This window comes from Maylandia zebra, linkage group LG17 (genome assembly GCF_041146795.1).
Source record: "Maylandia zebra isolate NMK-2024a linkage group LG17, Mzebra_GT3a, whole genome shotgun sequence".
NCBI classification, from domain to species: domain Eukaryota; kingdom Metazoa; phylum Chordata; class Actinopteri; order Cichliformes; family Cichlidae; genus Maylandia; species Maylandia zebra.
In genome coordinates this window covers 39864358-39890839 of record NC_135183.1, presented here as the reverse complement: position 1 = coordinate 39890839, position 26482 = coordinate 39864358, and the positions used below count along the sequence as shown (strand labels likewise).

General features: G+C 42.5%; 1 protein-coding gene across 1 annotated transcript in view; it reads left to right on the top strand.

The window, feature by feature from the left end:
• The window catches only part of arhgef39 (Rho guanine nucleotide exchange factor (GEF) 39), a 71068-nt gene that overhangs the window by 39605 nt on the left and 4981 nt on the right, over window positions 1–26482 (top strand). Inside the window, exons 7-9 of the mRNA XM_024805572.2 lie at window positions 3864–3992; window positions 17114–17343; window positions 23101–23189. Coding sequence (XP_024661340.2) covers window positions 3864–3992; window positions 17114–17343; window positions 23101–23189 — 448 coding nt within the window. The remainder of the gene's footprint in view (window positions 1–3863; window positions 3993–17113; window positions 17344–23100; window positions 23190–26482) is intronic.

Here is a 26482-nt window from a genome sequence, read left to right as displayed (position 1 = left end):
AACATGTAAAAAACTAATATAAGCTCTGGCGGACTTGGTTCTATAGTAGGTCTTAAAGGGTTAAATAAATATCGTCAAATAATCGAGATCTCAATTTCAGTGAAAATAATCGTGATTATCATTTTTGCCATAATCGAGCAGCCCTACCTTCAGGTCAGGTGTAAACACACCTGACTGTGAAGGGCTTTGTCTGGAGCCTTTTGTCATAAACTGAGGCAGATCACTTGGTGATCAGACTTTTCAGTGTCTTTGGTTCAGCTGAAAAGGTATTTCTGATGTTGCTGGTAGAGCAGGGCGACCAAAAGTATTCATCACCATATACATTTGAAAATTTGCAATAACGATATAACTGACGATATAATTGATGTGAGACAAAATACTTTACAACTCCACAACTTTATTAGTGCAAACAAAAAAAACACCTCATCAATGTATTTTGACTTAAACAAGCAGCTGTTTTGTTTTTTTTATCTGCATTAAAGTTATATAAACATTTAACAGTGCAAATGCAAATTCCTCACTGACAGTTTAACCAAAAGGCATTTCCAGTGGAAACTGGCCAACATATCCTCAGCATAACCATGTATAACATCCACAAAACTTAAAAAGAGGTTATACACACACACAATACGGTAACATGTTGAAGCACAGTACGTATCACTCCGCTAGGCTCCGCCTACGATAGCCGTAATGCTCCGACAATCCATCAAATGCGGCTTCGTAGCTCAGCAAAGTCGTACTGAAACATTTTCGAGCGCCGTGCACATAAAATCGTTTCGAGGTCAGTAAACACAACCAGAGTTCATACATAAGGCACACGGGATTATAAGGGGCTCTGTCGACTTTCAGAAAAATCAAAGGATTGATTTTAAGTGCGCCGTATTTTCCAAACAACACGGTAATAACGACGGCCCGCTAACATGCGCTACCAAAAATAGTGCTTTGTTGTGTATCTGACGGACGAAAGCTAAACCAGTTCCACACCAGTGAAGCCGCAGCATTTTTACAAACCAGTTCAGGTTCATCTGTTTCATTCAACGATCCGCTTTCGCTCTTCTCATTCTCCGTCACAGCCATGTGCGTATGTAAATAAAGGCACTGCGCATGCGCGTTTTACCCATATTCTATCGTTATATTTCATTTTCTTATCGTTGCCCAACATTACACCGGTATCACTGTGAACGGTATGATATGGCCCAGCCCTGGTTGCTGGAGCAGTGGTCCAGTGTTCATTTCTCCTGGTGGGGAAGGTCACAAACTAATGTGGTTTGAGCATGTTTTTCCCATGATTGCAGTGGTTAAAATCTCCCAGAATGATAACAGCGGCATCAGGATATGTGTTTTCATATTCATTAATCCTGGTGTTGGCCAGAGGGGCCGATAGTGCGATATGGCAGCCTGGCTTCTGTCAGTCTGCCCCAGGGCAGCTGTGGCTACAACTGTAGCTGCTCCACCGGTGTGTGAATGTGAGAGTGAATGAATAGTGGCATTGTAAAGCGCTATATAAATGCAATCCATTATTATTATTATTATTAATCATGTCATGTTGCTCCTTTAATGCAGCCTCCTCTTCAGTGCAGGGGGGTATGTACACAACACTCACAGTGATGCATTGCAATTCTCTGGGCAGGTACAATGGCGTTAGCTTCAGGGTCAAATGATCTTACAGTGAGTACACCATGATTGTCTGAGGAGGGCAGCTGTTCCTGCACCAGGAGTCTTACCGCTATCCGCAGCACACCGGTCCTTCCTGAAGACTGTGTAGCCGCCTGTTGTTAGTGCCTCGTCGGGTGTCCTTTCCCCCAGCCAGGTTTCGCAGAAACACAATATGGAACAATCCTGAATCTCCTTCTGTGTAGAAATCCAGGCCTGGAGTCGTCCATTTTATTTTCCAGGGACTGAACAGTATGACCGGGAGGGTTAGCCTTTCGTTGCTAACCAAAGGGCTGAGCTTCTGGTCAGCTGCTCCCCGACTGCCTCGCCTCTGCTTCGGCCTGTTCCTAGGAGGGCTCCCAGTCAGGGGCCGGCCTAGCGTCGAGTCAGTACAGCCTGATAGCTCAGGGTAGGATTCCAGGAAGCACTGCGCTCTCTCAGTTGTAATAAGGTCATGCGATCATAGCGAACTTTTGTATAGTGTGTCTTAACACTATACAAGGGTTGGCAGTTTGCCTTGTAATCGGAAGGTTGCCGGTTCGAGCCCCGGCTCCAACAGTGTTGGTCGTTGTGTCCTTGGGCGAGACACTTCGCCCGTTGCCTACTGGTGGTGGTCAGAGGGCCCGGTGGCGCCAGTGTCCGGCAGCCTTGCCTCTGTCAGTGCGCCCCAGGGCGGCTGTGGCTACAATGTAGCTGCCATCATCAGTGTGTGAATGTGTGTGTGAATGGGTGGACCCCCATGATCGGAAGGTCGGCGGTTCGAATCCACTTAACGGCTACCCTGAGGTACCCCTGAGCAAGGTACCGTCCCTACACACTGCTCCCCGGGCGCCTGCTTAGTGGGCTGCCCACTGCTTCACTGAGTGAATGGGTCAAATGCAGAGAAAAACAAGTAATTTCCCCATGGGGATCAATAAAGTATCCATTATTATTATTATCCATTATTATTAAAGCGCTTTGGGGTCCTTAGGGACCAAGTAAAGCGCTTTACAAATACAGACCATTTACCATTTAACTCGGTACAACAAAAAAAAAGTAACTTGACTTGGAGAGCTGACCGCCAAGAGTGGAGTTATACTGGGTGGTTCAATTCTTTGGAATTGTTAGCCTGTTTGCCCATTGATTCATCTTATTGATTCCACTTGAACTACAATCAGCTGATTTCAGTTTGTGTGCCAGAGCAGTAAAATAGTCGTGCAATCTAGAACCTGGACGTGGACATGCTTTTATTTTCATTGCACAAATGGATAAGAGCGCAATGTTACACTGGAAGCTGCATCAGGATAGAAACAACTGCATTATACTGCAAGCAAACCTTTGGCTCGTTGCAAGTATCTGCACAGACAGCCTGCTAACACTAAGCTAGCCAAGAATGTTAAAGCTGAGTGCTGAACCCGGCCCAGCAGCCACAGCCTGAACTTCAGCAGCAATGAGCCTCCATCTCTACCTGTTCATATTTTCCCAACAACTGTGGCAATTCTAACAAAATCTACTCGTGCAAATTCTCAAGTCTGGACTGTCAAAATGAAAGTAAGCATTGCTTTATGAACTCATAGTGTTAAATTTGAACATGTCTGTTTTTTTCAGTTGATTTCTTTTTTTTGGAGTATGCAGGTCAGGTGTTATGACTGGGAAATACTTACATTTCTATAGGTGTATTATATATGTGTATTTATTAACAGCCAGCAGTATGTTTTAAAGTGTTACAGTACTGAACATAGCTGTTAATAGTCAAAATCTTGGATGTGCACATTTCTGACAAAATTCATATTCGAACAGGCTCACACGAAATGAGATGTTCAGTAGGAGTTCCCTTTTACTTATTATTTTCTGTGAGGAACCCCACAAATCACCATACTTCATCATCATATTATTATTATAATTATTATTGTGCTTTATGAGCCAAAATGGTCACTCTGGTGCACCTGCCACTAAGACTTCCATCTTTTTAAAACACTGTAATAAAAAACATTGTGCTGCAGTCATTTTCACACTAATAGCTTTTATTCGTCACTGTGCTTTACAACCATCATTGTAATATTTGCAAATATACCAATGAATGTTTTTGCTGTTCTTTGTCAGTCTTTAGATTTATATTTCAGACCATGAGACATGCGCTACAAAATAATACGCTGTGACTTTGTTTTTACTTCTTTTAGCCAGACATATCATATAAAGCAGTTACACTGAAAAAACTGTTTGTGTTTTAGGAGCAGTGACTGTCGTGTGTGAGGTGTCCCAGCGTATTGACGACAATACCCGGCACCATGAGAACCACTTGGAGCTTTGCCGTGTGCAGAAACTGCTGAAAGGGAGAAAGATGAAGGTGTTGGCTCCAGGTTAGATCCTCTCATTAAATATTCTTTTGATCTCCTTCAAGAACTACCTCTATACATCTTCTCTGTTGCTGCATCTATTGCATGCATGCATCTATGCCTTCTGGGACACACTGGGGGAGAGAGGAAAACCAGACCAGCACACATAAACTAAAGGGGAAGTGAGGTCATTAAGAAGAAACTCATCCGTACTGTTCAAAATTCATAAATAGCAGAGCCTTATTTAGAAGTGTGCAACAAGTCCAATCGTGAGATTTCCTCATTACTAAATATTCTACAGCTGTTTGTGGAAAACTGGGAAAGACGGCAACTCGGCCACAAAGTGGGAGGCCGTGTAAGATCACAGCGTCAGAGAAGGCTGCGGCACATTGAGTAGAGGTCACTAAGTTTCAATAAAGTCAGTCACTACAGACCTCCAAACTCCATGTGACCTCTTGGTTTCCATGGCTGAGCAGCTGCATCCAAGTTTCACTAACCACAATGCAAAGTGTCGTGTGTGGTGGCACGCTGCCACTGGAAGTGGAAGTGGAGATGTGGTCTCTGTGACGGTGTTTCTTTGCCCGGCGATCCGATGGATGAGTCTTGGTTTAGCAGTTGTCAGGGGAATGGTGCTGCCTGCACTGTGCCCAGGATGGTGGAGGTGGGATTTTAGTCTGAGGCCCCTTAGTTCCAGTGACAGGAACTCCTAATGCTGGAGCAAAGACATTTTGGACCATTTCATGCTCCCAACTTTGTGGGAACAATTTTAAGGATGGCCCCTTCCTGAGCTTGGTGTGGAAGATCTTGACCAGCCGGAGTCCTTTCCCACAGCCTCCTTCATCAGTTTCTGACCTCACAAGTGCTCCTGGAATAATGGTCAACCTTCACAGAAGATTTGAAGCTGTGGGCCGGCATATTAAACTCTTTGGATTAAAGCAAATAATCAGTATAGTGTATGCTACACATCATATCAATAATAATTAGTGAACCATCAGGTTCTGTTCTGTTATTTCCCCACAGCCCTGTGCTTCCAGCCACTCCACGCCCTGCTGGTATTTGTCCTGGATGTCGCTGCTGCCACTGTCCCCCACGACCAGTCATCTCGTGGACTTGAAGTTAAAAAGGAAGCCAAAATGTGTTGTCTGGGAGTGTGTGCTGGATTTGAGGAAATACATGTATGCATGATGTCCTGAGTCTGTGTTTGTGTGCTTGGATATGAAGGCGTGTTTTCCGTGAGTATGTGTGGCTGTTTGTGTTGTACGGGCTGGAAGTGGCGGCTGAATAGCAGCTCTTCTTTCTAATGCCGATGTGGGCATTAGTTTCAAAAGCTTTCTCTCATCCAAGTTCTCAGGCCCTCAAAACTCTGCTGTCAGCTTCCTTTCCAGCCAATAAAGCTCTGGTCCCACCAGGCAGACTTCAGAGCTGCAGGAGTACCACCTCACCCCGCAACCCCACACCGACTCATTCTCCTTCCTCCCCACCAATGCCACCTCTAATGTGGGTAAAAGAAAAGCTGCCTTTGACAGATGAGAAGCATTGGAGCCCCTCAAACATATTAAGTAGCTCTGTAGGAGATGGGGGGGGGGGGGGGGGTGTTTGTGCGCCTGAATCAATGGGACATCAGTGCAGCAGGCAGCAGCCTCTTTCCCTGGGAGGCCACAGCTTTATGTCTGCCTGTTTGTTCCTTTATTTTAAAACAAAGATGTCTCACATTTTATATCGTGCTTCACATGGATTCTCCCCTTGTGTCCTTTATGTTATTGATAGTTTCACACAAGTTTCCTTATGCATCATCTACCATTTCTCTGTCTGTTTTTTCTAATCACATTACATTATGATTAATACAAGCTTCAATAAATAGAAAGTAGAAAAGTTATTCTGTACTGAATTGTCTTTAAAGTGCAAAAATCATACATTTCTTTTATATTGAGTTCAATATAACAGCTATTACGTAGGGCTGCTCAATTAATCGAATTTTAATCACGATTACGATCTGGGCTTTCAACAATCATTAAAAATGACTGAGCCGATTATTAGCCCCTCCCTCATTTATCCGCGACACCTTAAAGGCCAGTCCGTGAAAATATTGTCGGGCATAAACCGGTCCGTGGCGCAAAAAAGGTTGGAGACCGCTGATTAAGAGGACCCGAGGGAAGCTCGGAAAGCTAAGCAGAAGTTATTTGGAGAGTGACTGCCGTTGGTTGAAAAGAGTTTTAAAAAAAAAAACTTCAGTGGTGTTGCACACTATTTTATATTATTTTTTTAAAGTCATTGTTAACCCTTTAAAGCCGGTCAGAGCAGCATGCTCCGTGTTGTGTAACTATTTTTAAATCCCTGTAGAACCTGAACCGTGTAAGCTAGCGCAATAATTTGTTTTGCATATGAAACCGGAGTAGTTGTAATGACATCTGATGCCATCAGCTTGTCCTCGGTCACGGTTTCGTTCCACGTATAGCTTTGCAAAAATTGCATAAAAAGCGCTTGCAGGAACAAAAACATAATATTCCAGAAACACGCTTTGCCGATCCGATCAGCTGTTCGTAACACTTCCCACAGTGAAATGATGCACATGCTGTTTTCTTTGCAAATTTGCATCATAGGATTGTTTTTTGTTTTTCCTGCAGTATATAAAAATTGCTGTATCTCCAAAATAAAACTATGAAGACACTCAAAATAAATTTCCTGTGGTGGGAAACTATTTTTTGCAACTTTATTGTATTTAAAGTTTTGAGGGATAAACCTCTTAAATTTCTCCAAGTAGAAATATATGTAAACAAAACAAAAGCGATTTTCAATTTTTTTTGTAGTTTATTGCACTTTTTTGCAATTAATGTAATTACTATGGACTTAATGCATACATATTATTACAATATGGGCTATAACAGTTGTATTGATGTATAGCAACTTGAAATGCTCCCACAAATGGCACTACAACATGTAAAAAAAATAAATAAAAATAATATAAGCTCTGGTGGACTTGGTTCTATGGTAGGTCTTAAAGGGTTAAATAAATATCGTCAAATAATCGTGATCTCAATTTCAGTGAAAATAATCGTGATTATCATTTTTGCCATAATCGAGCAGCCCTACTATTACGTTATATTATACACAGATATTCTAACAAGAAGAGGATTTTTTAATCTCTCAGTTGATGATTAGTTGAACTCAATGGGGAGTCGAGTCAAAGTTAAATCATTTACGTGAAAAAGTGAACGCTCATCTCTGAACCAAGGAGAAGGCTAGATGACATATTTTAACGTCTTACGATGCTGCAGCCACCCCCCGCTCTCTGTGAACGGGACTTGTGGCTGTTGATCATGGCAGTGACATTTTGCATATTATTGATCATGAAACTGACCTCATGGCTCATTGTTGGTCAGTGTTTTAGGCAGGCAGATATACCGTGTAAAAGGTTAAGACAAACTGCAGCCAGCTGAGACTGACGAAGTCACTTAAGAGAGTGATGAAATAGTTCTAGCACAGAAAACACTGTCCATGTATGCATGTGAGCACAAGTGGTTGTCTGTCTCCGTGTTGGACACAAAGAAAATGAGTGGATGGTTGTTAAAAATATGATTTTTCTGCTCATTCTTTATCAATATCCATTGTTATACAAAAATACATGTTATGAGTTATATCTGCGATTTGATTGATTACTTTGATATTTTACTGACTTGACAGCTGTAGTATTGTTCAATCTTTCTACTCTTGCATTCAACAATTCAGTAGATTTCAGTGGAGCTTAGTACAACGCCCCCAACACTGGCCACTCCCAAACAATGAGGATGAAGTACGTGCGGACTCGACACACCCACCAACACTAACCCTGACTTACCCTCAGTCTGCTGGATCTGTTATTCTCCTGGGCCCTATTTCAGGAAGCCGGTTTAGAAAACTCAGAGTGAAAAACGATACTCAGGGTTGAGTAACCCCGAACTGTCCAACTCGGAATATTCGGTTTCAGAAAGGCTGATAACAATTAGTTCAGTCAACGCGGAGTTGCTTTAACCCCAAGTTAAGCGCGCGCACGAGGATACATAAAGCCCTGATTAGTGGAGCACAGATTAAGCGAGTCACCATGGAGACGGAGGGAAAGAAGGCGCGGTCAATGTATTTCACAGCGCTTGAGGCCGAAATTCTGATGGCAGCATATGCCGATAACATGCAAATTCCGCGGAAAAAAAGTAACACAGCCTCAGCTGCAAAAGAAAGGGAGCATGCATGGCAAAACATAGCCGACAGAGTCAATGCGTGAGTGTTAATATAAACATTGATCTAGGGATTTCCACCCATTTAACACGTTATTTTATTATATTATTTTATTTTTTATTTTATACATTTTATTTTGTGATGTGATGTGAGCGCAGGTGCAACCCAACAGGCCCCAAACGTTCCTGGCAGCAAGTAAAAATGAAATATAAAAATATAGTCCAAACAGGTAAGGTGTAATTGTATTATGAGCCATAGTGCTTGGTCTGTTTGTCCCATGTAAATCAATTGCAGTTAGAGGCTACATTAATTTTCTTTCTGTAAGCACTTATTGAAATTATCTGAGCACATTACAAGTACATATTTGCTTACTCTGTATGCTCAAATGTGACCCGTTATAGCCAACAGAAAAAAAGCGGAGGCCCGAAAAACAGGTGGAGGTCGTCCACCACCACCACTCACAGAGGCTGAGCAGTTGGCTTCCACATTTGTGATAATGTTGGCAGCATCACATATGATCTTCACAGTGCAGAGAACACAAATTAGCATCCATTACTATAATGAAATAATTTGTTAGTTTGAAATGCTACAGGGAACTATGTACCTGTACATTAATGCTGTGGAAAGACTTCCTGTTCACATAGTCTCCTTCATTTACTGAAGGAGCAATGATTGGAATGTGAGTGCCATCTATACAGCCAATCACGCCTGGGAACCGTGAGAATAAATGTAAAATTTAAGTAGTAGTTCAAATATCACCACATCATGAATTAAGTTTCGTTCATCCTGATACCTGCAATTTTGTGGAATCCCTCTTTGATAAATCTTGTGGGTCTATGACCGGGGAACACCACAAACGAGTACAGGAGACGTTTCAGTGCAACTGCCCGACAGACGGTAGCCTTGGAAACGTGCTCAGCGTCACCAATATTATACAGAAAGCTCCCGTTTGCAAAAAACCGAAGTGCGATACAAATAATATGTACAGAACTGAGAGCATGTCCGCGATGTGTCACATGAGCAATATTAGGCCTGAGGATGTTATTCAAATAAATTATAGATTGTGCTGAAAAACGGTAACGTTCACACAGGAAATCATCAGGAAATGATAAAATGTCCGAACGCGCTCTGATCACTCTCTCCCGGCGGAGAGCTCTGCGGAGAATTTGGGCTTCAACATCTACTGGCTCTTCAAGGAAGGGGCACGCCATGTCTGACACTTCCTACAGTCAGGTTTCCGACAAAGAGGCGGGGTCAGTCAGGGTTAGTTGAAGTAAACCTGCTAGGGGGCAGGTTAGCTTCACGGAGTGTGTCGTCATAGTAACTCGCTCAGAATTAATCTAAACTCGCTTTGTGAAACCGAAAACCCAGAGTTTCCGTTAACTCAGGGTGTACTTACTCAGAGTTTGCACTAAACCGGCTTCCTGAAATAGGGCCCTGGCCTCGGACACGTCTGATGAACAGGATACTAGGGTTGGGCGATTGGACAAATTTATCAGCTATCGATGATAGGCTGAGGCTTTCATCGATCGTTATTACAGGGACGATTTATTTATTTGCCCATGAGTAAGTTTGCTAATAATGACGGAGCTAATAGAAGCAGTCAACAGAATTTTTTTATTTTTTTTTTGTGCTGTCAGCATCAACGCGCCGTCATCAAGACTAACGCGATTAACAATGAACCCATCTGTGCGCAGACTGAGTCAAAATCCCTGAAATGTCTGTCAATGCATTTTGTCAGTTTGTCCAAAGTTTGTTACTCTGCACTCCAGATGAGTCGGCGCGTTAAAGATTTTAATTGCATTTAAGCTGCATAAACGCTGACAGCGTTTTGTTTTTGTTTGTTTGTTTTTTGTGGGGAAATTAGTTCGTCCATGTTCGGACTCCTTCTGTGTTGTAATTGCGCAAATCAGTCCGTGCATGATCACATTGCCCCGCCCATCAAAAAGTCTGCGCATGAGCGAGTATACTGCCCATCGTCGATTACTGGACTGACGATTGTCGGTTGGAAAAATTTTACACATCGCCCGACCCTACAGGATACAGTTTCAGCATGAGGGACACTGGTTACACATGACTGCCTAAGCAAGAACACTGACATGTTATGCATTTACTAAGTTGTGCTAAAAGCTTCATAACAGGGTGTGACTACGAAATGGCAAAAAGAATAATCTCATGACCAGTTCTAATTTTACAGGGAGTGCAGAATTATTAGGCAAGTTGTATTTTTGAGGAATAATTTTATTATTGAACAACAACCATGTTCTCAATGAACCCAAAAAACTCATTAATATCAAAGCTGAATGTTTTTGGAAGTAGTTTTTAGTTTGTTTTTAGTTTGAGCTATTTTAGGGGGATATCTGTGTGTGCAGGTGACTATTACTGTGCATCATTATTAGGCAACTTAACAAAAAACAAATATATACCCATTTCAATTATTTATTTTTACCAGTGAAACCAATATAACATCTCCACATTCACAAATATACATTTCTGACATTCAAAAACAAATCAGCGACCAATATAGCCACCTTTCTTTGCAAGGACACTCAAAAGCCTGCCATCCATGGATTCTGTCAGTGTTTTGATCTGTTCACCATCAACATTGCGTGCAGCAGCAACCACAGCCTCCCAGACACTGTTCAGAGAGGTGTACTGTTTTCCCTCCTTGTAAATCTCACATTTGATGATGGACCACAGGTTCTCAATGGGGTTCAGATCAGGTGAACAAGGAGGCCATGTCATTAGTTTTTCTTCTTTTATACCCTTTCTTGCAGCCATGCTGTGGAGTACTTGGACGCGTGTGATGGAGCATTGTCCTGCATGAAAATCATGTTTTTCTTGAAGGATGCAGACTTCTTCCTGTACCACTGCTTGAAGAAGGTGTCTTCCAGAAACTGGCAGTAGGACTGGGAGTTGAGCTTGACTCCATCCTCAACCCGAAAAGGCCCCACAAGCTCATCTTTGATGATACCAGCCCAAACCAGTACTCCACCTCCACCTTGCTGGCGTCTGAGTGGGACTGGAGCTCTCTGCCCTTTACCAATCCAGCCACGGGCCCATCCATCTGGCCCATCAAGACTCACTTTCATTTCATCAGTCCATAAAACCTTAGAAAAACCAGTCTTGAGATATTTCTTGGCCCAGTCTTGACGTTTCAGCTTGTGTGTCTTGTTCAGTGGTGGTCGTCTTTCAGCCTTTCTTACCTTGGCCATGTCTCTGAGTATTGCACACCTTGTGCTTTTGGGCACTCCAGTGATGTTGCAGCTCTGAAATATGGCCAAACTGGTGGCAAGTGGCATCTTGGCAGCTGCACGCTTGACTTTTCTCAGTTCGTGGGCAGTTATTTTGCGCCTTGGTTTTTCCACACGCTTCTTGCGACCCTGTTGACTATTTTGAATGAAACGCTTGATTGTTCGATGATCACGCTTCAGAAGCTTTGCAATTTTGAGACTGCTGCATCCCTCTGCAAGATATCTCACTATTTTTGACTTTTCTGAGCCTGTCAAGTCCTTCTTTTGACCCATTTTGCCAAAGGAAAGGACGTTGCCTAATAATTATGCACACCTGATATAGGGTGTTGATGTCATTAGACCACACCCCTTCTCATTACAGAGATGCACATCACCTAATATGCTTAATTGGTAGTAGGCTTTCGAGCCTATACAGCTTGGAGTAAGACAACATGCATGAAGAGGATGATGTGGACAAAATACTCATTTGCCTAATAATTCTGCACTCCCTGTACGTGAAACAGGTCAACTTCTTCAATTCAATTTTTTAATATAGCGCCAAGTCACAACAACTGTCACCTCAGTGCTTTATGTTTTCAGATCCTACAATAATACTTTGAACACTAAAAGTCAGGCCGAGCCAAGCTGGGCCAAGTGGCTGCTTGTGGAAAAGACGCGTTAGAACAGGTGCGGGAAGGACAACTGCCAGGAAGACTCCACCCCAAGGTGGGGCGAGAATGTCAAGCCAGCCTGGCAGATCGACCCGCGAATGATTATGATTGATGATCATAAGGGACAAAGAAGGAAAACCAAAAACAACAAACCCCAGCCCCAAAATGCCGAACCCTGCCAATTCTCTGCTTATGGCTGCTGGAAAATAGACCTGTACCGTCCACTTTACCACATGGAGAAAGAGTCCAGCATCTGTGAGTTCATTTATTTTAGAGATCTGAGGCGGAGAATGAGTCTATTTTGCTGATACACATTAAAGGGATTATTTGCACTAGAACAAATATTTTGGGAGAAAGACCTGGGCTGGTTTGATATGTGGGTTTTTATTTTTCCCTCCAGAGCACGTTTGTCCTTGTCCTTCTTTGCTCTTTCTTCTTTTTTCTTACATTGTTTTCTGAGTGAATGCTGCTAAAGTCAGTTATTGTTTTTGTAATCAGCTGTTTCCGTTTGTAATAATTCTGCTGATTTTCTTTGTTAAACTTATTAAAATGATTCTATTGTTTTCAGTTATGTTATGTATAAGATTTTATTTAAATTAGATTTAATCTCCGGGCTTCACACAACACCACAAAGTGTCATAGCATGTGTCTTGACTGTTTTTCTGTTTGAGAGGCATTTTAAAAGCAATTTGATCCCCACTCGGCCCAGCCACTTAATCTCACTGGACTTGTCTGTAGCTGAAAATGTCCTCTCCGAGCCCCAGAGGCACAGCTTCGGCCACTCGGGCTCACTGCAATCACAGGCTATTTGCTCGGGCAATTACAAAAACGCCCTGGACTCAGGATAAATTTTAATCTTATATATCCAAATGTCAGCCCTGCTTGCTTATTAGCTATCAGCATCCTGCTGCCAATCACAGTGAAAGAGATGAGTTTTCCTCAGCGACCACACCGAAATACTAGAAATTACTTCTTCTCGTTGTAGAAGGCAAAATATTGTTGTAGTTTTCTTTCTAAGATTATGGGGTCTTTACACTACAATATAAAGTGCCTTGAATTTCAATTTCAGTTATCTACTTAAGAGGGACAATGCAGTTTAACATGGTTCCAATAGCATGAAATTGATGTGCTGCACAGAGTTTGAGGCCTCAGGTGACGGTTGTTGTGATTGGCACTATATACATGCAATTGAATCGAAATGGGGATAACTTCACAGTGTTCAAAGATCACTAAATGTTTGACAAATTAGTATTTATTATTATTTTTTATTATTAAAAGTAGTCAGAGCAGTTTTAATGGATGTCACAGAGTAAAACCAGTGGTGGGCAATAGAGCAGGGCGATATGGCCAAAAATATTTATCACGATATATATTTGAAAATTTGCGATAACGATATAACAGACGATATAATTGATGCGAGACAAAATACAACTCCACAACATTACAACAAAAAGACAACCTTCCATTTATTTTCACTTAAACAAGAAGCTGGTTTTTATGTACATTAAAGCTTTATAAAAATGTAACAGTGCAAATGCAAATTCCTTGCTGAAAGTTTAACCAAAAGGCATTTCCAGTAGAAATGGGCTGACATATCCTGAGCATAACCATGTATAATATCCACTGAAGTTAAAAAGAGGTGCTTTGCAACATTAAACTGCAGTGTGCAGTACGTATTTTTCGGACCATAAGGTGCACGGGATTATAAGGCACATTAAGCGAAACAAAGCAGTCAGATAAATCAAACTTTATTAAACTCATTCTTCTTGCTTCCTCCACTTCTGTACCATTGATTCATTAATGTTGAATTCTCTGGCAGCTGCTCTATTCCCATGTTGTTGCAGTACATTAATGACTAACCTGGTATTGTGGATGGATTATCTCAGTTGTTCTCCTGACTGAAGTTTGGTCCGTTTACAGCATCCTGCCATGCGATTGCATTTGTCTCTAACCATCAGGAACCTTCACGTTAACTTTTATAAGTGGAAAAGTGTTAGTGTTCGTCCTCCAGCTTCACTATGTTATGCTAACATAGCTGTGTCGCTAACGATCACGTAGCACATCCTTATATACCAGCTAGCCCAACTTCAGTAACCCTACAAACGTCACTGCTGTTTAGTTTCCTGTCTTCATTTATGTTGGAAGTGATAGCAGAGCTGTACGTTTGATTTTTTTTCAGAAATCTCTCAGTCAGAACATGCTATATCATGCTTAGGTAACTAGCGAAACTAGCGAGCTAACTTCCGCTAGCTTCCTGCTAACTTCTAACTCCGTTAAATGTAATAACTTTTGTTTTCATGGATGCCTGGAAGTTAAACTTCATAGTTACACCTGGATAAGCAGCAATGCTGATCGTTTTATTAAAGATGAAAGAATTTAGACAGTTTTTAACTCTCAGTGATGCTGCAGTGTTGTTTGACCTGAAGCATACGGAGTTTAGGACCCAGATTACTCCCAGATTTAAGGGCATCTTAGTCCGACGGCCGCTTGCATGTTCTGCAAAGAAATGTGCTTTGTTGTGTATCTGACGGACAAACACCAAACCAGTTCCACATCACTGAAGTTGCACCATTTTTACAAACCAATTCTGGTTCATCTGTTTCACTCAACAATCGGCCATGTGCGTATGAAAACAAAGGCACTGCGCATGCGCGTTTTACTCATATTCTATGGCGATATTTCATTTTCCTATCGTTGCCTAACATTATACCGGTATTACCGTGAACGGTATAATATGGCCCAGCCCTAGTGGGCAATTATTTTTCCAAGTGGCCATATGAGAAACTGGGCCTGTTATGAACAGCTGCACCAATAAATACTAATAAACTCCTCCTGGTAACACAATGAGCCAATGAAGCTGTGAAAAAGACTCCGTAAAAACATTTATTTTTACTATTTTCAGTGTTTTATCAGGATATAATCAACATTCTGAAAAACAATTGGAAACTAAATGTGGATGTGAGAAGTCTGAAAGTGTTTTTGCTGTCTTGCTTGTAGTTTAACTTCTTCATCAGCAGCTTTTCAGTTTATTTGGTTTTTAGGAAGAAATCTAGTGTGCTTTACCTTTGAGTTTATTACAGGTTCAGTGTCTGAGGTGGAAATAAAGAGGATGACACGAGAGAGGATCTGTATGTGGACTCGTTCACCCCTGAGAATATTTGTGAATCCAAATAGTGCCAACATCTCAGTAACACTACCACTACACTACTGCAATAGAGTTTGAAATGCAAAAACTCTGTGATTGTGTGAGCAAGCACTTTGGCGACAGTGGGAAGGAAAAACTCAGTTTTAACAGGAAGAAACCTCCGGCAGAACCAGGCTCAGGGAGGGGCGGGGCCATCTACTGCGACTGGTTGGGGCCGAGCACATAGCCCCGCCCCTCCCATCCAACATGTTTTTCCATTACAGATTTGGACGCCCATGATTGTAACACCTTAGTGTATATTAGAATGGCAAAGGCCACCAAATTAGCCTCTGATGGAGAGTTTTTAAGAATAGTTTATTGGTTTTTGTTATTTTATGTGAAATCACAAAGTTGGTTTTGACGTCATCGCTGGGTGGTAAGTACATTGGTAAGCAAAGGTTCAGATGTCTGTTCTCGGTCTGCGTTGGTCAGCTTTGTGTACTTCGCTGCATGTTTAGTTCATAATGGCGATTCAGATTTCTTGTGCGCTGTCCATCTCTTTAGCTGGTTGACCCAGGTGTTTAAACTGGTCTAGTTTCTCTGCCTCTGTTCTTGCATGCCTGTTGTTAAACCCGTCTCCCCGTTCACACACATATTCTGTCTTGCTGCTTCTGACTTTCATTCCTCTTCTCTTCAGAGCAAACCTCCACATCTTCAGGCGCTCTTCAATCTGCTCCCTACAGTCTCATCTGCAGTTGTCATAGGCCACTAAGACTCCTGCCTGACCTCATCTGCCAATCCGTGCATCGCCACTGCAAACAGACCCAGAGTAGATCCCTGATGTAATCTCGCCCCACGTTGAACCCGGCTGTCTCAACTGCTCCTTGAGCTTTTGCCATTTAATCCTCGACTCCGCCTTCACTTCCTCGTCTTGATTTCTGCAGTCATCCTAAAAACGTCCGGTGCTGTCTACCTGCCACCACTTTCTAGTCTTATATCTCTCTCAGTTTGGCCTTTCTGCATAAGATATAATCCACCTTTGTGCACCTCCCTTTGCTGTTATATGTCACCTATGTTCTTCCCGCTTCTTAAAATGTCTTGACCACAAGTATTTCCATCCTTTTCAAAAATCCATTACCATGTAATCCATGTCCTTGTCCTGCATTTCTCTCCTTAGCACCGTGGCCACCCAACACCTGATTATCACCTCTGTTCCCTTTATCTACATGTCCACTGAAGTCTGCTACTCTGACAGCCAGCCTGAGAGCCACATACACTGACAACATTCAAAATCAGCTTTGATTTCCACCTTCAAAGTGATCCTGACTATTTGCATACTGTTCTTTTAAGATTAACCCTACACGTGCTCTCTGCACCATGCTGGAACAGCTTGAATCCACCTCGCTTCCATGTAGTCTCCTGCATGCACATATATCTGCCTTCTTTCTCTCCGTCTTGTAGGCAGGCTTTAAAGTCCCTACTCGCACCTCCACACTCCTGCCTTTCTTCTCTCCTGCCGCCTCCTGACACACCTTTCCCCCTGCCTCTTTCTTTGTCTTTGGCCAGCGGTAACAAGTTTCAGCACCCTGCTGGCCAACAGCACCCAGGGCCTGACAGATCCACTCATTCTGGATGAATGTGATGTAACCCTCCCAATTTATCCAGCCTTGAGACCTGCACTAAGAGTATGCTGGCATGTGGCCCTCTTATGGCTCCGTTAATGAATACATGTTTATGTTTAAAGTTCGCATTGACCCCGTGCAAACTGGTCATGGACAACCAAAGGGCCAAATGTGACCTGCAGGCTGTCCAGTGTCCACGTCTGGACTAAATGCATATTGAGTATCTAATGATGGATGTATATATGTGTATAATATTGTTTTCTGTTTGTTCTTGCTCCTGTCACAGGGAGGTGGTACATCTGCGAGGGCTGGCTGAAGGTGGTCCCACCAAAGGGTGCAGAGGCCAAGCCTAAGATGTTCTTCCTGTTCTCCGACATGCTGCTACAGGTCAAGCGTTGCAGCTCCCTGCATTCCACCAGTGGACAGAAGTTTACTGCCGAGCATGCCTATCCACTGCAGGACTGCACCGTAGAAAAGGTGTTTGGCCACACACGGAGCCAGGGAGGCCTGCTCACTGTAAGTGTCTGCCAGCTACTAGTCCCTGAAAAACCAGCAGAGAGGGCTCAGCCTCAACGGTTGTATGAACGGTATCTTCTTGCAGTTAGAGCTGTAAGGATTATGGAAAACGACACAACGTTTTTAATGTTGCCTGTTTACATTATTACAATTAAGATGAGATTGAAGTTCAGGCTTTCAGCTTTAATTCAAGGCTTTTAACAAAAACTACAACCTTACCTGTTCAGGTGTTACAGATATATTATAATATATCACATATTACAGATACAGTCCCCATTTTTCAAATCACTAGTTTTTAACAAGGTATAAAGTGATGATATTAATATGAACCACTCCCCCATTACTATGTAAATCCTCACTGTCATCATGATGGTGGCTGAGCGTTATGGAAACATCGTTCTTATTGTAGAGTTGAGCTCTCTGTGTTTCTTCTCTGTGTGTGCCCTGCACTGTTTCCATCTTCCAAATGTTGGGAAAAGCTGAACTTGGAAAGAAAACTGTCTGTTTTCTTGGGCAGGTGGGGAGACATCTGTTCACTGATTTCAGGGTACACATGAGTGACTCTTTAGCGGAGCATTATTTAATTTCCACTTTTGACGTATGTAGCTTTGATTTGTCGTACTTAAAGTTCCTCGATGATGAGTGGTATAACGTGTAAAAATAAGAAGTTTGCTGAATGTTTTCAAGCCTCGCTCCGTTAAATGTCATTTAGTCCTGCGTGTTGGAGGAGACCTGTGCTCCTCTTCCTCTCCTCCCTAATCACCTCTAATCCTTGTTGAAGTGGCCCAAAAGTTGAACTTTGAATGTGTTTCTCCGCTCGGTCCATCCATCGTGCAGGTCTCTGTACAGCTGCTTGCTGACAAATTGTGTCTAAATGATGTAGCTGCTGTCATGAAACATTCAAAGCAAGGAGTTGCGCGTCATTGAGCAAGGAACCAAAGCGTTTATGCAGCGAGTGTTTAGTGCCAGTGCTGCATGGTATCAATATTCATTTCAGCTGATAGGCTCTGGCTCAAAGAGCTCTTTATGCAGCGCTGCTAATGTGCTTCCCTGTGATCCAGAGCAGCCACGTCTGATGATGGTGCTGTCCACTGCTGTCTGCTCAGCTTGTCAGAAGCATTTTTGCATGTTTTCTGTCAATAAAGCTCATTTGTCACAGAACTGGTAGCATACAGTTGGCTGATAGATCTACAACATAGAAACCAATAAAACCCGACCGGGGACGTCAAACGTAAGTCCACGGGCTGGATGTGGATACAGTTATATCCGGCCGCGAGATGATTTCACACAGCAGTTATTAATGGGCCGTCGGTACGTGGAAGTCAAACCTTCAGCCCTGTGGGACTTTATTTTAATGGTCACGCCATGCGGCCAATCGCAGACTGGGATCGTACCATTATGTCAAAGAAGGAAAGGAGTCAGATGTTCCAAAGACAGCAGGTGCAGTGGTACGGGCCAGGTACGCAGAGAGACGCCGAGCCGGATTTAAATGCAAACCTCAAACGAGCAGCGTCTGGCTGCATTTCAATGATACTGGAGACTGAAAGGATGAGTGCAGAATGTATAAAAGTAGGAGCTGGATAAACCCGTGATACACGTTTTAGTTTTAGCCATTTTCCACCGCGGAGGACAAAAAGTTCCACATCTGTACAGACCTCATGTGTTCTCCACAGTAGAAGCAACATGAACAAAAAATCACCTTCTTGAAAGAGACTCAAGTGTCCAGTTTAGTACTGAAAATTACATAAAATAAACTAAATACAGTTTCAACTACAGTTTAAAAAACCTGTAACTTTCTGTCATTTTACACTTTTATTTCTCACGTCCAAAGAGTCGTGCAGACAGATTCTCTCTTTGTCACAGCAGCTGTTTCTTCATCATCAGTGTGTGACTTCATCTGCACAGAAAGCATCAGTGGTCCAGCGGGCTGTTTGTTTCCCACGGTGGAAAATGAGTTTGACACTCCTGAGCCAGACAAAAAAGATAACCAGTTTACTTCTTTATGGGGGGGGATCCTCTTTGGTTACCTTTGTTATCTGTTATCATGTGATCATCCACCTAACACACTGTTTACTGCAACAGCTACACCCTTCTTGCACATGTTCTTTTTCAGCTACTTATTAATAAGTGACTTTTATGAAAAATCATTTCCCCTGGGGATCAATAAAGTATTCTGATCGTATCAGTAAAGGTGCGGGCATCTCAGGTTTCATTTGTTTATAGAGTAATTGGAGCTGTTGTCGGGGCTCAGCCAACAGGCCATCAGGTTTTAAACTGAGTGTATCAAATGTTAAAAATGGGAAAACATCCGTCAAACACAACAAGACGGGCAAAAAGTCTGTACAGATGATTAACTGTGAGATATGTCCGCACCTTTCATGCTTCATTTATCACGTGGATCATCATGGACATTTTCATAGGTTGGTTAAAAAATGCATTTACTTTTATTAATAAACGTTTACGTTTTAAAATGATTAATAAACACTTATTTTACATCCAAGAGGTCTGGCAAACGAGTTTATATCATAAACACGATCCAATGAAAAATAAAGAGGAAAATAACCAGTCGGGTGATTCTGATCAATATCACGTATTGATTCTCGCTGCGTTCTCATTGGCTCCTCTCTGAGAGTCACCAGCATAGCAGGACACACAGTAACTGGTTACGTTTGTGCACGTTGGAGCTGTTTTTACAGAGAAACCTTTTCTTAAAAGTAATGCAGTAGAAAGTAATGAGTTACACTACTTTTACCTAAAATACGTTGTCTAATAATTACAGTTTTTATGTAACAGTTCAGCTTTTCAGTGAAGCCTGCAGCTTTAGAACAATCTGAACCTGTAGGCTACAGAATCCGTGTCCTAATGAGGACACGCGTGATCTTTTTCTCAGTCTTTAGCTGTGAACACAAAGCCGACCGCACACAGAGGCTTTAAAGTGATGCCACAGTGATGCTACTTGAGCAATAAGAACAGGTGGACAGGGAGGCTGCAGCCTGACTGCTCGCCTGTTTCACTGTTGGAGGTCTGCATTCAGCTTCAACATCACTCTGGATTCTCGGTTTGTGCAAAGCACTGAAGTTGTGTTCGTTGTGTGTTCGTTGTGTGTGCAATAAAAATAAAAGTTTGGTCCATATTCACGCTGCCATATTTTAGACTGCGTGACTATTTTCTTCCAGCAAACAAACTGAAATCAGCACAAGTGCAGCTGGAATCAATGAGCTAAACTGATAGGCTAAGGCGAGCAGGCTAACGATTCCAACTTGATGGCCTACTGGGAACCAGTTCTCAGTTCCATCCCGACTAACCAGACTGTGTACAAGTACACAGCAGCGCTCAGTTAGTCGGCAGTATGAAGCCTTATATTTGGATGTGTTGTTTGAGGACGTTGAGCCAGTTCATTCGTCTTCTCAGAAATCCTGATTCAGTGACGTCTAGAAAGAAAACAGCATTTTTTCTAAATACTACTTTAATGCTCGTTACTTGTCGTTTTTTATATTTTGTGAAAGTGTGCAGTGGAAATGATCAAATATGCACACAGAGCAGAGTTGCAGTGACGTGACGGCTGTGTGACGGATTGTCGTGACCAGGCCAGGCTTCAGTTAAAAGCCCTGAGAATGAAAATCATCCTTCAACAGACTGATGAAAGGAAACTGATGGAGAGATTACACTCACAGCTGTGTTACAGGGAGTGCGTGTGTGTTTTAAGGACTGAGGAGTGCAGTGATGGGCGCCTGCTGTTACCTCAGTTGCTGGATCAGATTAAGCTACAGATCCATCTCCTCTGGGCCTCCAGTAAATACGTCTTCCTCCAGCCTGTCGCCGCTCTGTGACCGTCCCGTTGCATGTTATCTAATGGCAGAAATGGCATTTCATTAGCCTCTTATACCACGGAGGCCCAAGCGCATACTCGATAGCGTTACGCGTAATTCCTCATAAGGACACATTATTGATCCCTGCGTGAACTCGAGGAAAAAGACTGTCAGCACACCGCGGCCCTCCTTATACGGGGCCATGAAGTATTAAAGTCAAATTAAATTTGACAGCTGTAAATGTCATGGCAATCTATATGCTAAGTATTGGAAAAAACAAAAAAACCTCAAACGTTTTATTAAAATTTCCAGTGCCCCCTCCCCCGTTGGGTCTTATTTGTGGCTCGACGTCCATTTTTCTCTTCGTTTTGTGTCTTTTCCTTCTGAATACGTCGGCTTTCTGTATCCTCTCGCCTCTGCTCCCTTCCTGCTGCTAATATCCTCTCATTACTTGAATATTTCCCACATCCCTGACAGATTCTCTTTGATGTATAAATAATCAAGCTAAATTATGTGCAGTGATGAGGCGCTGCTGTATTATACAAAGTCATTTCTACCTAAGAGGGTCAGATTTCCTGACAAATTCCTAATTACGACATCTCAACAGAAGTGGAATCTATTTGTGCAGAAGCAACCACCCCTCCCTAAGCAGCGAGTGCCTAATATCATGCAGCACTTAGTCCGGCCCCTTTCACTGAACTTGGTGCTTTTGATGATGGTGCGTTTGAAGTCTTAATGTCTAATAAGAGACTATCGTCATTGTCTGATGAGCTGTAATCGCCTCCGTACTGGCTGAAGTTGGATATATCAGAGCTCAACAAGCTACTAGTCTCTGCAGATAAATGTTAAAGGCTCTTTAAGGTGTAATTGTGATCTTTAAGCAGTTTTCCTGATGTAACTGTACTGCTCTGAAAGCACCTTTTGTTTGGGCTTAGATTTGTTCAGCATGTACATCCTGAAGCTGGACTGAGTAACGTGAACAAGAGAACTGATAACTGACTCATATAAAGTCCTGTCAGAACAGAGAAGTCCAAAAGAGATATGAAGACACCGTCCAGAACAATGCAGTGTTCTCTAAATCGGTTGTTAGATTTTGTTAGTTTAATTGATGCCTGGATTTTATACTCAGTCAGGATTTAAAAGCAGCAGCAGTTTTCTTTGTGTGGAGCTGATCTGGAGACAGTTTTAGCTGGTTTGTGTTGACCCCTATAGCTTTTATTGTGCAACTGCAGCCCAGTGTGCAGCTTTTATGGTTCATCTGCCCGCAGCAAGTCTGTAATGCAAGAACTGCTGTGATTGTACACAGTGCTGTGGAGTGACATCACTCTCTGATTTGTTCCAAGATTTTAATGATCGATTTTAATAAAGTTGGTGAAATCGAAGAAGGTTTCCCAAAAACACCAGCACAGTTTTTCTTGTAGTGCGTTATTGTTCCATTGTTTTACATTTCAGGGTTTTTTGCTGTAAACTGGTTCTGATTGGCCGCACAGCTTATTACATCTTGACTGAGAAGAAGTTCTTATCACATGCAGCTCGTCTTCATCAAGTATTAGAACCAGCTGGCAGCACATTAGGACCAACAGCTACTGTAAACCCATGCCTTGCTCAACAGCACAGTGACGGGCAGCGGTTCGTCCTTCTTCCCATTTCATCGAGATCTGATTTAGTTTTATCTGAACTGGTTCCCAGTCAGATTTTGAAATCATAGTTGGATTTGAGGCTCGTAGTTGGTGTATTGTAAAGAGTAAAGCCACCGAGGTAGAGGAGGTCACCTGCTGATTGGCAGGTTGGCGGTTCGATCCCCGTCTGGTTCAGTCTGCATAGCATTAACCCCACGTTGCTCTCTGAAAGAAAGTGCCTATGTGAGGCGAGTTGTACAATTGCTCGTGTAGAGGAGAAAAGCACCATATAAGAACCCGTCCATTTACCATGTTTCATCTCTTCACAGCTGACCTTCCCCAGAGCCAATCTGCTACTGATGTCCAGCAACCAGGAGAACCTCAACGACTGGTACCAAAGCCTGAGTTCAGCTATCAGGTAAACTGTGACAGATATCTGCTCTGTTTGTGCGTCTGACCTGCAAGAAACCTCATGGACCTGCAAGTTACCCTGATATAAGTAACGTTAACCATGACAGCCCTGCTCTAGAGTGAAGCGAAACCCGGCTCTTACATTTAACACAAAGTCTTGCAGTCTGTCCTTTGAATGTCTGTTTAAAAATATGAGTAGTTTTCATAACTGCTCCTAGTCACAGTTTATCAGAGGAACTTAGCACAGTTGCACTTCGGTATATAATGAGCAGATAACATTTGATTGTACAGGTGTGGAACGAGTCTTTAACACAGGCTGTTTTGGTACCTCAGGCCTGCCTGGCTCTCAGACAGCGTCTTGGCATTAATCAGTCAGACCTTAGTAATTCTACTCCCAGCCTACCTGGCCCCAGCTCCCTGGAGGAGGACTTGGGTCAGCCCTGCTATGTGGAGCCACTGGATATGGTGAGGGCCCTGACCTCGGTGTGCCCAGCCAGGCTAATTAGTTTATCACTTTGTCAGTTAGGAGAGAGGGGAGGCTGTCAAAGAGCTCAGACCAGGCAGCAGATGGGGGCCTAGACAGGCTGTCAGCTCTAAACTCCAGGCAGTGTAATTAGCTGTGGGGGAAGACGGAGGAGAGGACCGGCTGAGAGGACCAGGGGTCAACAGCACTCACACCACTGGGGAGCAGTGTAAGGCTGAAGGGTGTGTGTGCTTGTCCGTACGTAACTGAATTATTGATTTAATAAAGACTGCAGGGTATCGTGACTGACATCTCCGAGGCTTTTGGATATCGCTCCAAAAAAGTGTTTAATGCTGTTAAGTTTCATTACTTTTGTGTTTATTTTTAATTAATTCATTTTCATTTTTTCTGTTTCTGATGGAAAACACCACATTTCCACTCATACTGCTTAGCTGTGATTTCATGATTTTAATCACTAGTAGCTGTAGAAAAGATTTTTTTGTGTGTATCTAATTTTTCTTTTTATCAACAGCTAATAAAACACCAAAACCATGTTTTGCTGTCCTGATGGCTGTTACACACCTAGCCCCTTAATGCTAACCATGACAAATAGTTAGTAGTTTAGAGTTTTGACCTACCGTGCAGTCAAGGTTAATGTCCTCACTACGTATCTGAAACCTGACCAAGCACACAGTCACATTTGTGTAGCTTCTTAGAAGGCTTAACCTAAAACACTGTGACAAAGTGCGTAATCCTTAGGCTGATGTCACAACTGGAAAGATTTGCTTGTCCCATAGGGATGTATAATGCATCATCCCAAGGGTGAACTCAATTACTACCATTACTACTAATTGCAAGGTCAGTGGTTCAGTCACTGGCTCCTCCACTTCACATGTTGAAGTGTCCTAGAACACTTTAGGTGTGAATGTGTGGATGACTGGATATGTAAAGCGCTTTGGGGTCCTTAGGGACTAGTAAAGCGCTATATAAATACAGGCCATTTTAAAGCGAGATACTTGAGCCTAAGTTGGCCCTGAAACGTCTGTTTGGAGTGTGTGCTGCAACGTGAGGGACAGTGTAACAGAGACTTTGTCCATGCAGCGATGCTGATGGATGTCAGTGTTCCTGATCATGCTTTATAAGAAACTTGATTATGTTTGTGGTCTGAGGCATATTTAGTAACCACTGATCCTGTTTTTTATATTTACAACACGTGTTCCCAGTGATGATTTCACAAGGTCATTTTACGTATTTTAAAGTTTGCAGTGAAATCAGCTGAGAGGAGACGGCCTTCTTTCAGAGTTCTGTATGAACTGATAACGTTCTGAGACCAAAGACTACGACTAAAATATTTATGTCGTTTTCAGCTCTTTGTCATATACAGGAAACAACGGCACATTACTACCAGTGCTAAATCCTTTGGCTCAGACCTGCTAGTAATGTGTCATTGTTACCTGTTAATCTGATGAGTAAGAGGGCAGCAAACCACTAGTTACAGATAAAATGATACCAATGAGGACCAGTCAGCCAGAGAATATAAGGTACAATGGTGTGGTGATGGTTTCCAGTTGGTAATAAATCTTGGTGTCCTGTGATGAACAGAATCCAGACGATGGAGCGAATGAGCAGAAGCGTTCATTTAATTACATCCAGGATTCACCTCAAAGACGAACACGATTGATTTCAGAAAAAGAAGACCAACTTCAGTCACTGTGTGGCTTAAAGGAAAGTTTACCATCAATCACAATACCTGAATATCTGGATGAGGCCACAGTTTCAATAGAAAGAGAAGGAAGTGCTGCCGACTAGGGCTGCCACAAACGATTACTTTGATAGTCGACTAGTCACCGATTATTTTGATAGTCGACTAATCAGATCATCATCCATTGGACGTAAAAGTACAGCTTATTGCACCAGCAGCATCTGCTCTTATATAACTATCATTAGCTTACAGCTTTAAGTGTTTAAGGTCTGTGCTAACTAAAAATAAAGACAAGATGATAGTTTATTAAATTTTAATGAAGTTTGCAGATTGTTTCGGTGAAGTTTAATAAACTCCTTGCTATCTAAAATATAACAGGACACCGGAGTAGATTCTGGAGCATCTCACACTTCTGATAATCAGCTGTCTGCTTGACGTTTATTCAGCTGTGTAAAAACTATAACTTTAATCTCAGCCAAACCGATTTACTCAGGAACAAATAAAACACTTAAAAAAGCCAAACAATAACATTTTAAGTTATCTAAGTGACTCATATATCATGTTTAACCTGAGTAGCGAAAGACGGCGGTGGGTTTGAAAACGATTTGCCGGGAGTCCGGTGTTCTCACGGCGCTAGTGACCTAGCCCCCGGCTAGCTATCGAGCTAGTGGGTAACAGACGTCTCCGAAAACGTCGGAGCGCTTTTGAAAATATGCGGTGTCCTGATAAGCTGAGCAGATATTTGAGGTTTACACAGCTACATTCTCGCCTGAAAATATGTTAAACGTTTATTTTGTGACCCAGAAAGAATAATAAGAGTAATATTAAAACTAACTAGCTGCCGCCATTGTTGGAAACTGCGCTGGGACACAACTGCTTCTTCTTCTTCTTCGGGGTTTAACGGTAGCTGACATCCTTGTACATGCAATGCTGCCATCTTCTGTTTCAGTCCGTTATTACACTCTTAAATCCTGCCACTTATTCCTGCGTCTTTTGTGATCTTACAAAGCTTCAAACGACGCGTCGACTATTAAATCAGTCGTCGACGATTTTGATAGTCGACGTAATCGTGACTAGTCGACAAATCGTGGCAGCCCTACTGCCGACACCCTCTTCCTGTTTGAGACCAACGTGA